This window comes from Chaetodon trifascialis, chromosome 8, assembly GCF_039877785.1.
Source record: "Chaetodon trifascialis isolate fChaTrf1 chromosome 8, fChaTrf1.hap1, whole genome shotgun sequence".
Classification (NCBI taxonomy): Eukaryota; Metazoa; Chordata; class Actinopteri; order Chaetodontiformes; family Chaetodontidae; genus Chaetodon; species Chaetodon trifascialis.
Window position 1 is genome coordinate 14,546,821 of NC_092063.1, and position 12,873 is coordinate 14,559,693.

General features: G+C 42.5%; 1 protein-coding gene across 1 annotated transcript; it reads right to left on the reverse strand.

Moving 5' to 3' along the window:
- Positions 1 to 8,961: 8,961 nt before the first annotated feature.
- LOC139335367 (probable E3 ubiquitin-protein ligase DTX3) lies at positions 8,962 to 12,475 on the reverse strand. Its single transcript, XM_070968933.1, has 3 exons — positions 12,102 to 12,475; positions 10,504 to 10,721; positions 8,962 to 10,287 (listed from the first exon to the last, which is right to left on the reverse strand). The coding sequence occupies exons 1-3, from the start codon at positions 12,387 to 12,389 to the stop codon at positions 10,209 to 10,211; spliced, it is 585 nt and encodes a 194-aa protein (XP_070825034.1). The 5' UTR covers positions 12,390 to 12,475; the 3' UTR covers positions 8,962 to 10,208.
- Positions 12,476 to 12,873: the final 398 nt, after the last annotated feature.

Consider the following 12,873-nt stretch of genomic DNA (forward strand, 5'->3'; position numbering starts at 1 on the left):
TTCAACATCAGAGGGGAACTAAACACTATATTGCAGCTCCTCCACCACCCCCACCTCTCTGTGTGACCCCTGACCCCAAACTCCCGCCTGTGGCTAAACCTACGGCTTGCCTAGAGCTCTCTCTTGACCTTGTGTTTCCCTGGCAGCAACACCAATGAGCCCAGTCAAATGTGAGCAATTGTTTAATGTTCCCTGTGGCCACAGTGGGAAAGCACAAGTTGTTCCTCTCACACTCACTGTTGTTTTTTAAAGGAATCTCCAAATCGCTGTGTTGTTTTTAGGACACATCCTAATGCATTAACTGGGATGGGGCAGAAATGTGTCTGTGGCCCAAGTCATGCAAATTGAGCAGATGCGGGTTGGATGTGTAGTCATCAGTTTATCCTGTTCCTTACATGCTACTTGTGTAGTGAGCATTGCCTCTGGTATATGTTGACTTGCTCCTCTTTGCCAAAAGAACAAATATCCTCAGTCTTGTTTACATGAGATGGCAGGTATTTGTTCATGAAAATAAAAATGTGCACATTTTAAGCTGAAAATATCATACAAAGGATGTTGTCGATAAGTTAGTGTAAGGTGCCCTGTAGAAAGTTTCAGTGCATGATGTTTATATGTATGATTTAAACTTAAAAAGGATTGCAGATGAGGTTTTGCAATACACCAATGTTGATGTTTATGCTTACTTTTGCATGTAGTTCATTAAATAATATTTAAAAACTGCCCCTGTATATTTGTATATCTGTACATTGTGTGTGTTTGTTTCTTACATTGTGCTGGTGACCATACTGAACACGTTTTATACAGAGGATGTTCCTCAAAGCGAATGTACTGATCCAAACCTTACATCCAAAACATAAAAACAGTACACAGGCTCACTCACACCAACACACAAAATGCACATGCTCTGCGCCCTTCTTTGTGATCACTGGGCAACCAAACACAAAGGCTGAGGCGTGCTCTGCTGTGCACAATGTGACAGTGTCTGAGCACAAGGCTGTACCCTTAACACACACAAACACACACACACACAGAAACACACACAGTGAATTTGGCTATGGGCCATATCCTGCGTGTGTCTGCACAAGCCAAAATAACATGGAGACATCCAGTACAGCAGCCATAAGCGCCGGCCCCTCAGCTGCACCAGTGGAGAAATAAGCAGGGCCTGATGCTTTGTCCTTCATGCTGATTAAAATGTTAGATTAGGTCAGCTGCAGCAGACTGAGTGCACAGCAGTGATAATTACTCCATAATTACACCTAAATACACATTGTGTCTCTGCTGTGTTTCACCCCCATCATTTTACTTTTTACTCAGTGGTCGTGTGCAGAGAGCACTGCTTTAATTGTACACATCAAAGTGCTGAATCTAAGCCGCCTAAGTTGGTGGAGGAACCTGCTCTGTTACTCAGAGGGAAAACATCAGCAACCATTAAAAGGACCAGCGCATTCCTCCAAACAGAGCACGACTCCATCAGTGATCAGTGTGCATGCATGTGCGTGCATGTGTGCAACTGTTATCCCTAAGGTCCCTGTAGCTATGAGAGAAGTATTAGCAGTGGGGGGAAGGATGGGAGACACACAAAAGGGATGCCGAGGCTACTGCAGACAGCACTCTGCTCTTTTTTTTTCCTCTGCCACTCCTCTTTAGGGAACCATGGCTACAGGCGAGCATGTGCCTTTAGTGGTTTGAGAGAGGGTGAGGTGTGTGTTCGGCTTAGTCCGGGATGCACGCGGGAACAGAGGGCCCTCCCACTGAGCAATAACTCCAGCTCTTGCCGGGGGGGGGGGGTTGGGCGTAAAGAAATAAGGAGATGGGTAGAGCAAAGGCAGAGGGAGAGGGTGTGTGCAGAGATGGGAGGATATCTTCAATAGCTCAATGTCTAAGTTTAAACCTCATCTCTATTTTTCTTCAAAATGAAGTGGGCTTTGAACAGAGAAATGCTTTATGTTTGCCCTGCTGGAACAGATGAGGACACTAGAGTGCTAAAGGAGGGTGGATCTAAAAGAAACACTGAGGCGAGCAATGACATTGATCCTTAGTGACAAGGGGGCTGTAAAAGCACTGAGAACACACACTCTGGAGGGATGTTCTTGCATGTACGTACTCAAAGGGGGAACTGAAGCATAGAGCCAATGCAGATTACATAAGCACTGCATTGGGAAGAGGTCTTGGCTGGCAGGCAGCATCCACAGAAAACTGAAACAAGTTGCAGCAAAGACGTGACGATCAAACAGACAACCTATGCAGAAACATGGTTTAAATGGTCACTCACTCAAGGCGTTGTTTTCAACGTAATTATTTAACTGGCATTCAGCGTTTCATTGCAGGGATATGTTGTCATGACAACAACAGGTAGCACATCTGTGCTAAAAGCATGTTTCCTGACTTTTTTGAAATAGACAATAGGAAGACGCAGACGTGCGATGCATGGAATTTTGAAGGAGACAGTAGAGCTGCAGACGCCTTTTCAAAGAAAATGTATCAGTCCTGTTTTGCCATCTAACTGCAGTGTGCATCTTCTTGTCTTGCAGTATAACAGAGGTGTCAAGAGCCTAGTGGAGATTTACAGTATCGGCCTCAGTCACTGACTCACAGCAGTATTTCCAGCAGCACATGCGGTACAGATAATGAACACTATGATACATATGAGGTCGGTGAATATGAGCCATGCATGTCAAAGTCTACATTTATTTATCCTTAAATTAAGCAAATGACAAATTCAGGACACAACCACAAAGCTTTGCCTTGACCTCCGACAGATTCACAGGTCAGAGTTCACATTCGTCAGAGCAGCAGACTGCAAAGGGCAGCATCACTACCGAACACCATGGTTGAGCACAGCAATGGTGCATTTCATATTTTCAATCACACAACAAAGGTGAAGTGAACTCACAGCTTGCCTGCCATCACGTCACTACTGTCCATGCATACACAGACTGTTATTCCTGTTTGAGAAAAAGTGAGATTCAAATTTCTCTGGTACACCTGTCAGCTCATTAAACCTAGTTCTGGGTTTGTGGTGGTAAAGACGATAGAATGAGCTGCACTGTTAGATGCATGGGGGGGTGGGGGGGATTAAGAACAGTGCACGTCAGTGACACTGTGTTGATGTTCCTATCCAGCAGTGGAGAATATCTCCACTTCCTTGCATTGCTCAGTTACACTCATGACACAATCATACGAGTCCTGATAGGCTTCCTAAATAAAGCCAGGTTCTCTGGTTATGCATCATCACATTTAAAAAAGTAGGAGAGAAAGTGCTTTGACATAAAAGAAGAAGCTTTTAATCAATGCATGGGCTAGAAACTGGAATGCATAGTCTGTTACTATGCAACACATCAGCTCCACAGATATTCCCGTGGAGGATTTTCATCCGCCCTCTGTCTGTGTCCTCCCTCCCAAAGCTGCGTCTTCTTTTACCTCTGTTTCTTCTTCCTCTTCTCTTTGACTCACATATTCCTGGTTTTTGATTCACAGCTGCTTGGGGGGCATCTTTGATAGGTAAATATGCATTTTTTTTCCCCAGTTGCTATCCTTCCTGCCTTGATACTGACTGTAGAAGGCTTAGAGGCACCTTTGTGACAGGAATCAGTATGCCACACTGGCAATATTTAAATGCTCAGTCTCTCCCTCTTCTCCTGCTTGCTCTATAATTACTGAGATGCCTTTTGATGCTCAAAAGAGCTCTTGTGTGGAGAGAAACTATTCATAGATCTGCACTGTGTTTAACTGATGTTTTACATCATATTACTATGTATTCTACCCTCACCTCACAATAAAATTAAGGAGGCAATCTGAGACTTTATTTCTGTTTGCTGTTGATTTAGACATGTACAGTATGTTTACTGGGAGCTCAACTGAATTTAGAATATGAAGATGATTTTTCCAAAGACAAACTCTAAGCTCCTCTAAAGATTTTCTTATTGTTTTGAGCTCGTGAGAGCTTGTTTGTATAACCTCACCAGTTTTTACTCTGCAAAAGGGACACCAGTTGGGCTGTGAATGTGAAAATATATCCTCTGACTCACTGATTTAGGTATCATACAAGGACATTACTGTGACAGGAATGGTTACTCACACAACATCTTCAACTCTAGCTATAATTACCTGACATGATTAAGCTCTGTGTTTACTCGTACGATTCAGCGTCTAAACTGCTGAGTGAGCTGTTTGTTGCCATAAGGTGCAGCTGTTTCGTTCGCTAATTGTAGGAACTCCTGCTTATCCCTCTGGAAGTGTGACGTCTCCGCATCAACAAACCACAGGTGAAGCAAGGTGCCCACTTCATAACCGTAAAGATTTTACTCGTCTTAACACACTTAACCCTGAGACATTAAAAAAAACTGCTTAGAGACTCGTATTACCGGTCTGATAGTTCTGCAGTTCTTCTTTGGATCTGTATCAGGACTCGTGGATGCTCAACCTGGATTATAGTGCAAGAAATAGTTACATCACATGTGGGTAAATAAAATCTGTGTGTGTGCACTCAGCACTCAGCTGCAACAGAGTGTGCTTTTTCAGCCTACTCTTTGGCACAGCAATATAAAATCCACAATTGTGCAAGCACACGATTTTTCATTAGCTGGTCCATATTTATATTTACACTGTATATTCAGTGTGAAGCCTTAAAAGCTTGTGCGCAGGGATCATGCCAAAGCCCAGTTGTTTATATAATAATGGTGCCTTCTCTGACATTTGGAAAGAGGCAGTTCTTTGGAAAACAACATTATTCACATCAGTCCTTCTTCTGCTTCTTTTAAGTGTAAGTCACTGGTTAGATTCATATCGCAAACTTAAACTTGTGGTATGTCTAAATGAGATCTTCTCTATATGAATGAATTGAATGCAATTTAAACAGTTATGTAAAGTATACAAGACTGCATTAAAGATCAATCCCCAATATCACTTAACTATCATATTCTTTACAGCCTGTGGAGTCATGACATGGCCACTGTCTTCACCAAGAGATACCAGCCACACGGCTTTTGGTGTAAAATAACACAGTTTTTCTTCCATGCGGAAAAAGCTCCAGACAGCTGTGCCAGTTGTTCAGAAGAAAGACGGACCTTGGTTGAAATTCTCGTTTGTAAAATGACAGAAAGGTCATGCTAGTTGCCATGACAGCCACAGCTAATTGCTCTTACATGAAGCAATCTAAGCGTGGATGGCCAAGGCTGAGGATGCGGACAGGAAGGACAACAAAGGAGTTTGGTATTCCTCAACATGCCCAGAAAACATTAACTGGACTGTATTTGCTGGGGTTTTTGTTCAGCTACTGTTGAATATTTTCAGGCCGCTGCATGGCCGTTTAGTCCAGATATTGTGGGTGATATGAACAAAAACACTTACATAAGCATGGCAAGCAACTTATAACAGCACTGTTCCTGATTTAAGTTTGGAGAGGTAATTACTGGACATTGTTTTCATCTTCTCTCACAGAGGACAGATGATGGACCTGCCATTCTCAAAGCGAGGAGAAGCTCGCCTGTCGCTAATGAAGAACAGCTTGAGCAGAGCCTTCAATCTGCGATGCTGACAACCAAGCCAAGGACCCCGGTAGTTGCCAGCTCTGTTTTTGTGTCCTGTCGGTGAAGTAAGTCAGTAAATCTGTCAGCATTACTAAGAAAAGCAGAGGGTCTGTTCTGCTAAATCAGGCAGACAAAAAGCCATGTAGCCCCGGCTATGAATCAGAGAGCAGAATGTGAGAAACCACCTCAACAAACACACATACACACACTCAATTATTCACTAGTGCATATCCTCACATAGGCTACTGTATGCACAGATGCAGTCAAGGGCACACAGACAAAAGCCACAGAAGCACAAGCACCCACACACCCACCTTCACTTTACTGTTCTTAAGCAAACAGCCTTAGGCACAGTGAATGAGCATGTCAGCGGTGTAGGCTGACATTCTGTCACACAAAGAGTGTGTATGGAGACAGACGCCTCCTCAGCCTCCTCCTGTCCATTTACCTAACACACAAACACAGCCTGAAATATCCTTGTTTGTCCTTTAGGACATGGATATAAAGGTTTTTAAAATCAGGGAAGCCAGAGACTCTCTATCTCTGTCGAATTTTGTATTAAACAAGGAAACTGGGTGAAGATATATATAAATATAAAACATACCTTCAAAGGTATGCAAAAGTAGGCTACGTCTGGCGGAGCTGATCCTCATTACAGTGAAGGGAGACGAAGAGTAGCGTGCCCTGCCTCCAGACAGACAGGTAAGTCTGTGATTGGGTGGCTTTAGCACCAGAGGATGAGAGGATGAGGAGGCAGGCAGGCAATGTGCCAGGGTTCTTCCCGCAGCCAGAGACACTCTAATTAAGGAGCGCAGTGGGGAGAGGGGGCGAGAACAACAGCTCTGCATTGTCACATAATGATTTTCTTATCATCTCCAGTACAGGAAACACTGCACATCTCTCATCTGATGGGTGTGCACGTCTGTGTGTTTCTTGGGAGCCCCTCATGAGCGGCCGTCTAGTCACACCCAGAAAGTCTTGGTGCTATTTTCACTGCCCGACAGGAGAATATTCGAGGCGGCGATGGATGTATCCGTCTTAATCCATACACTCAGAGCTTATTTTCACTGACATCAATCCATTTTATAGGGAAGGCTTGTCACTGGCCATTTACATTGATGCATGTTTAATCCACCCACAATATTGCTCTGCATAATCATTGATACATATTTATGTCCTGGGTGACATTTTCTGTCATTCTTTGCCCCTCTTCCCAGATGTCCAGATGGACAGTGACAGGGAAGTGAAATACCTGCAGAGAGGGGCAAAGAGTCACTCAATTTTAATATAAATTCTGGACCCAAGGCCTTACTTTATAAGTGAGAGGGCAAACAAGATACTGAGAGTCCATTTCAATTTATTTCAGTTTAATCAAGAACACAATTTGCATTTAAACAATAATGACCATAGATTTTTTTTTTTTTTAAGCCAATTTATCTGTCTGTCAGTCTGTCTGTCGCTGTGAGTCACTCTTCTGTTAATAAAATGTCTAAAACAGAAATATATTACAACAGGATATTCAAGTATGTAATGAAAAGTTCAGTTTTATCAGGTCAAGCTTGTCATGCTTTCCATTTCGAAAATACAGCAGAAAGGGAAATAACTGGCAGAGAAAAGCTCATAATTTACAGGCACTTTAATAGAAAACTGTTAAAGGGACAAGAGAGGAAAAGGGACAATGATGAGAAATGGATGGACTCCACTGATGAATTATGGGAGAAAAGGGAGAAGGGGGAGGTGGTACATTTGACCAGATGGGTCCTGTTCTGCTTTGTGAGAGCAGCAGATGCCCTTAGATCTTAGGCCACGGAAATGCCCCCAGCCACTAAACACCAGAGCAATAAAGAGGCCGAGCGCAGTAAGTCCGCCTTATCACGTGCGCTCTTTCTGATACAGGAATATGGGTTAAAGGTATTTTCTAAGCCTATAACTCTGTGCTGTCACCCCTGAAAAGAAGATCAGCTGGAGACTGCTCATATTCAGTTGTAACATGTGTAATGGTCAGTGAAAAGCAAAGACAGAGCTTATGTGTCCTGCTTTGTTTGCAGTAGATTCAGGCGCTAGTGAGGACTCGGACACCTGTTACACATTTAACATTCAAAGTCAATTCAAAAACAGATTAGTGCAGAATTTATCAAGACTTCTTCCAGTGAAAATCAAGTTTTTATATGCATATCATATCATGAGTGAAATAAGCTGTCAATGGCATTCCTGTGCATTTCCGCCTTGGGACTGCGGTGGACCAATGATTGCCTCACAAAGGGATTCAGACAGCCAGAGTTTCATACATCACATCCCTAAAGAACCAATCCTGTCCCGTGAAACGAGGGGTATCGGGGAGAAGCCATTGTAGCTACGTATTGTTGTTTTGCAAGCTAAGTTTCACTGGCAGAGATGAGTTCTGGTCGCAAAGCTACAAAAAGTACTGTAGCCAGCAGTAGCCTTTTTCCAAAAAATCTGAAGGATTTTGCCATAAAACTTGAAATACTGATGCCCAATACTGCTCTGCCCATTTATCCTCGTGTCATTGCGAGTACGAGCCAACATGTTGGTAAGTTTGTTTTTTGTGTTTTATCAGTTGACTCTAACAAATCTGCAGTGTGCTGAATAACATTAGCCCGCATTAGCCTGCCAAGCTACATGATGATTCAAATCAAATGCAGACAGGACATTTTACATGGCTTGAGGGTGCTGATGAAGAAAGTTATAGTATAAACGTTACTCAGAACAGTTTGTCAGATAGCTAAGCTGCTGAATTAGATGATGGCTATATTCATTACCATCACTGTGTGGCTGAATTACTCCCATATTACAACCTGCCATTGTGTAGCGTACAGTACGTAGTAACACAGAACACAATCAGAGGCTTTCATGTGCTTGATGAGCAGAGTTGAAGGCGAGCAGTGGAGGGGTGGGTGGACAAGGAGGAGAGGACTATTTAGATACACTAATTCTAAATGGGCAAAGGTGCAGAGTAACATTTAAGACTTTTTAAGGCATAAAGCATTTTTCTCATGGAAAACTTCTGAATATATCATTTTGCTGAGCAGGAGAGGAACTTTAAACCAAATCTGCATCTGTCTGCATGTAATTACCTCATCTAACAGCACGTGCACTGTCATAATAAACCCAGAGGTGATCATGTCAGTGTGGTCAAGCACAAGGTGACAGCCGCTCTCTGCATTTTACACACAGTGTAAGCTGCTGCTGCTGCTGCTAAAACTGCCCCGGGCACCATAGAAACACATGACTCATCATCTATAGCAGACGCTCTGCTCCTCTCACTGACTTTGGGCGATGAGGTTTAGGAGGTGCTGTGGGACTGTGGGTCTGCGATGAGGATACAGCTGCATACCAAGCAGACGCCATCACTCAGTCTTCTATGAGGAGAGCATCACCCTCTAGTGGACAAGACAGAGAAAAGGCAGGACTGGAAGAATATCAAACATGTTTATGGACTAAAAGAGCTTGACGGATACATGATACACTTCAGCTGGAGCGCTGACACTCCTGCTGTTTGACACAAGTAAACTTACAACCCTTGACTAAATTATATATTTTATGGATGTTTCACAGTATATTCAATGCATAACAATACTAGTGCAGCGCTGATCAACTCTACAATTAACCCAAATAGTGAACACAGTAAGTGGAGGATGTTTGTTGAACTTGGAGCAGAATATTCCTGTGAATATTCCATCAGAGATGAGTTTTCCTGGACCTTTTTATTTCATTCTCTGAATGTTTTATGTATCTTTTTTAATTGTTAACAATCCTGCACACTTCATTGGCTTTTCTTTGACAAATGTATTGTTGTCTTCTTTCTGACACATTGTTCTGTTGGCTCTTTGCTTGTTGTAACCATGTGCTTTTCTAACGCAGGACAAGGCCGTTTAGCAGAGAGTGAAGGCTCAGTGAATACAGCTCGTAGTGTTCAGGTCTTCTTATCTTGTGATCTAACCTAATCTATTTCAACTTCATTTCTTCACAGAAATGACAACTCCATATACTTTTTAAAAGTTTTATTAGACCCTTTAAAATCAAGACGGTCTGAATATATTACACTAAACAATGACAAAACAGTCACCCGACATCAGAAATAACAGGAATGACTCGGTACAGTTAGTCAGATATGTGCAACACTCTATATATGCGCCTATATAGAGCACAGCCATCAATCACTCTTTGTTAAATAGTCTTTGTTGTTTATGGCGTCGAGCCTTCATCCTGTTCTGCTCAATTTAGATGTCAGGATTAGTTTGCCCATCAAGTGCTTTTACTACCTTTTCTGTCCCATGTTTGCTTTTCAGCACCAGATCTCAGATCCACTGATACAAAAGATATTTTTTACATTATTGAAATTATTAAGTTATTGAAACGTAACGAAGGGTCATATAACCCCTTTTACTCGTGTAATCTTTGTTTTGTTGGATTACATAATGCACAGACTGTGTTTTTTGCATAATCAGCTGAAGAATCTTTGGGAAAAGTCAGCAACATTCATGCCTCAATATAATAATTTGCCATCACTTCATAGAAAAAAAAGAAACACCTTAAAGTGTCAGTGATGAAGATCCCTGCTTGAGGACTGCAAAAAGTGCAGGCGTAAAAAAATCAGAAGCTTTGCAACAATACACAGTATTAAGTCCATTTGAAGGATGTCTTCTGATTCACCCATCAGTTATCCTCTGTCACTCCTTTAAGACGAAGCTCCTCTTGAACCCTGAACAAATAATCTGGATCTGGATATCCAAAACTGGAGACAAACAAGCAAGAAAATGACATCAGTACGTCTCTGGAACAAAGAAAAAACTTTCATTTTTTAATTTTTTAATATTAATTCAGGTTGTGGTGTAAGAGAAACAAGGGCCTCACATAAAATTGAAATCAAACTTTCTCCACATGAGTTGTAAATCCCGCATTACACATTTCTGCACATATTCTGCGTATTCTACATCAATAATGTGCATACCACTGTGGGCCACCTCCTGTGCTGGTCTTGTGGTGAATGTCATTCCAGGTGATGACGTTGTTGAGGCCTGTGGTAACAGATCGTCCGACGGTGAAGACGAGTCTCCTATTGAAGGCTTTCCTCAGCAGCTTCAGGACTTTTTCACCCTCTTCGCAGGCTGGCAGGAAGGCAGTACGGGAGGTTCTGCTGTACCTCACCCCTGGGTTTGGGTGCTCAGGCTGTAATACGGAAATAACAGCATGTATGTAACAAGCATTCATCAAATATTGTAGCCCATTTGTTTTACGCCATCAATCCAGATGAAAATCCCACAGGACATTGATGCATTTTGAAATATATCTGTATTATAGATGAAACAGCAGAGCTCATTCTCACATCTCACTCTGAGGAACAAAACAAGGACAGATTTTTGGGTTGTTTCTACAGTCACAACTGGTCAGGAGGCAATTGTTGGCATGATAGCTGACGCTGCCACTGCCACTGCAAATATACCTAAAGTTCAGACAGCATTCCTTTATACAACACAGACACTTCAGAAACTTTAAGATGTCTTCAGTGCATCAGCCCTCTCTCTCACTGTCCGTCTCCTACAGACATCTCTCCCCTTTATAACCTCATATGAGGTAAAACTGGGTTGCCAGTCAGTGTTGCTTAATTTCTACTGTTTTCTTCCTGTCACAAGACAGACAGACGGACGGACGGACGGACGGACGGACGGACGGACGGACGGACAGACAGACAGACAGACAGACAGTCCTTGCCCCTTTTCCTGCTACAGTCAGAATGTTTGCAGGTTCCTTGTGCATAAAATGGACTGGAAATAGAACTGCTGAGAGCTGAAAAGCTAAACGATGAATCAATTTGTTGATATAAAATGAATCTGCAGCTATTTCAATAATCCTTTCAGTAAATTTTCAATCAAAAACACCAAAGAGTGTCAGCTTCAAGCTTCTCTTATGTCAAGATTTGCTGATGTGTTTGATATGGCTGCAAAGTGAATATCTTTTGAGTTTTGAAATGCTGATCGCCTTGGGCTCAGGAGGAAACAGCTTTTTTTGGCATTTCATAAAACGAGCAATTATCAATTAACCAAGAAACTAATCAGCAGATTCACTGATCATGAAAACAGTGGTTATTTGCAGTCCCAGCTGAGAGTTATCAGACTTTAGCAAGTCTCTTTGGTTTTGAGTTATTTTAAACATTAAGTCACAGCAAAGTGTCAAGTCACTGGTCTACCTGTCGGAAGTTAGAAATAAATAATGATGAAATCGGGCACATCTGTCCTCCTGCGCCACACTGTCATATCTCCATACAGGAATGCAGGATGCATGGCGGCTGAAAACCTAAATATTCTTCAGTGGGTGTTGCTTTACAACAACTGCACAGTACCTAAAACCTTTTTGGAGTATAATAGCTAATAGAATTAGCAGCCATTTTATCATAACTAATCCAGATGCTTTATTGTAGAGTCCGTGTAAAACAAGCCAACAGCGCCCTCTGCTGAACAAAGCTGACATGAGCAGCAGCTGGAAGGCGTAGCCAAAGCGGACGTCGGCTCTGTTGAGCGGTGGCCCTCTCATTAAAGCAGCCAGCCTCACCCCTTGTATGCCCGCCGGAAAGTTGTACTGTATCACGATTGATCCGCAGTGCTCGAAACCGGGGAGGTGCTGCCAGCTGCGCGTCACCGTCATCGTGCCCTCCGGCTGGTTCCCCGTGTACTCTCCGTGGTAGGTGTTGCATATCGGACAAGCGGGCTTACACTTAAAAACCGACTCGATACACTCCGAGCAAAACGAGTGGGAGCACCTTAACGTTTTCTTCACGCGAATTGTGTCCAAGCAGATGGCGCAGTCTTCACCAGACTGACTGTTCGCTCTGTTTTCCATTGTTTTTGGGGTGTGAGAGGACAGGTATGTTGTCTCTCCGCTTAAGGATGTAAATGAGCTGCTGTGCGTCCGGAGACATGTGACGTCAACACAAGGAAAGTACCGGTTCACTTTCACTGGGTGACGCGCGTTCATGTGCCAGGAAGTGCTGCAAACACTGACTTCTGATTGGTTTGAATGTGTTATAGGTTGCTCTGACGGGAAATCATAACTTTTACAAATAGAGCAATACTTTTACTCCACGAGACAGGTACTTACTAGATACTTCGCTACCCATTACAGTTTAAAAACTATAATAATACCACTATAACGAGTATATAAAATACAGATTTACATAAAAATGCTGCTGACATGTTAATGCATCAGTAATAAAAAACCAATAGTATAATTTATTATATAATACTGTAACAGTGACAGCGGCGATTTTTCCTGCATAGTACTCACTAATGTCACATTAGTGAGTACATTTTGCTGGTATTACTTA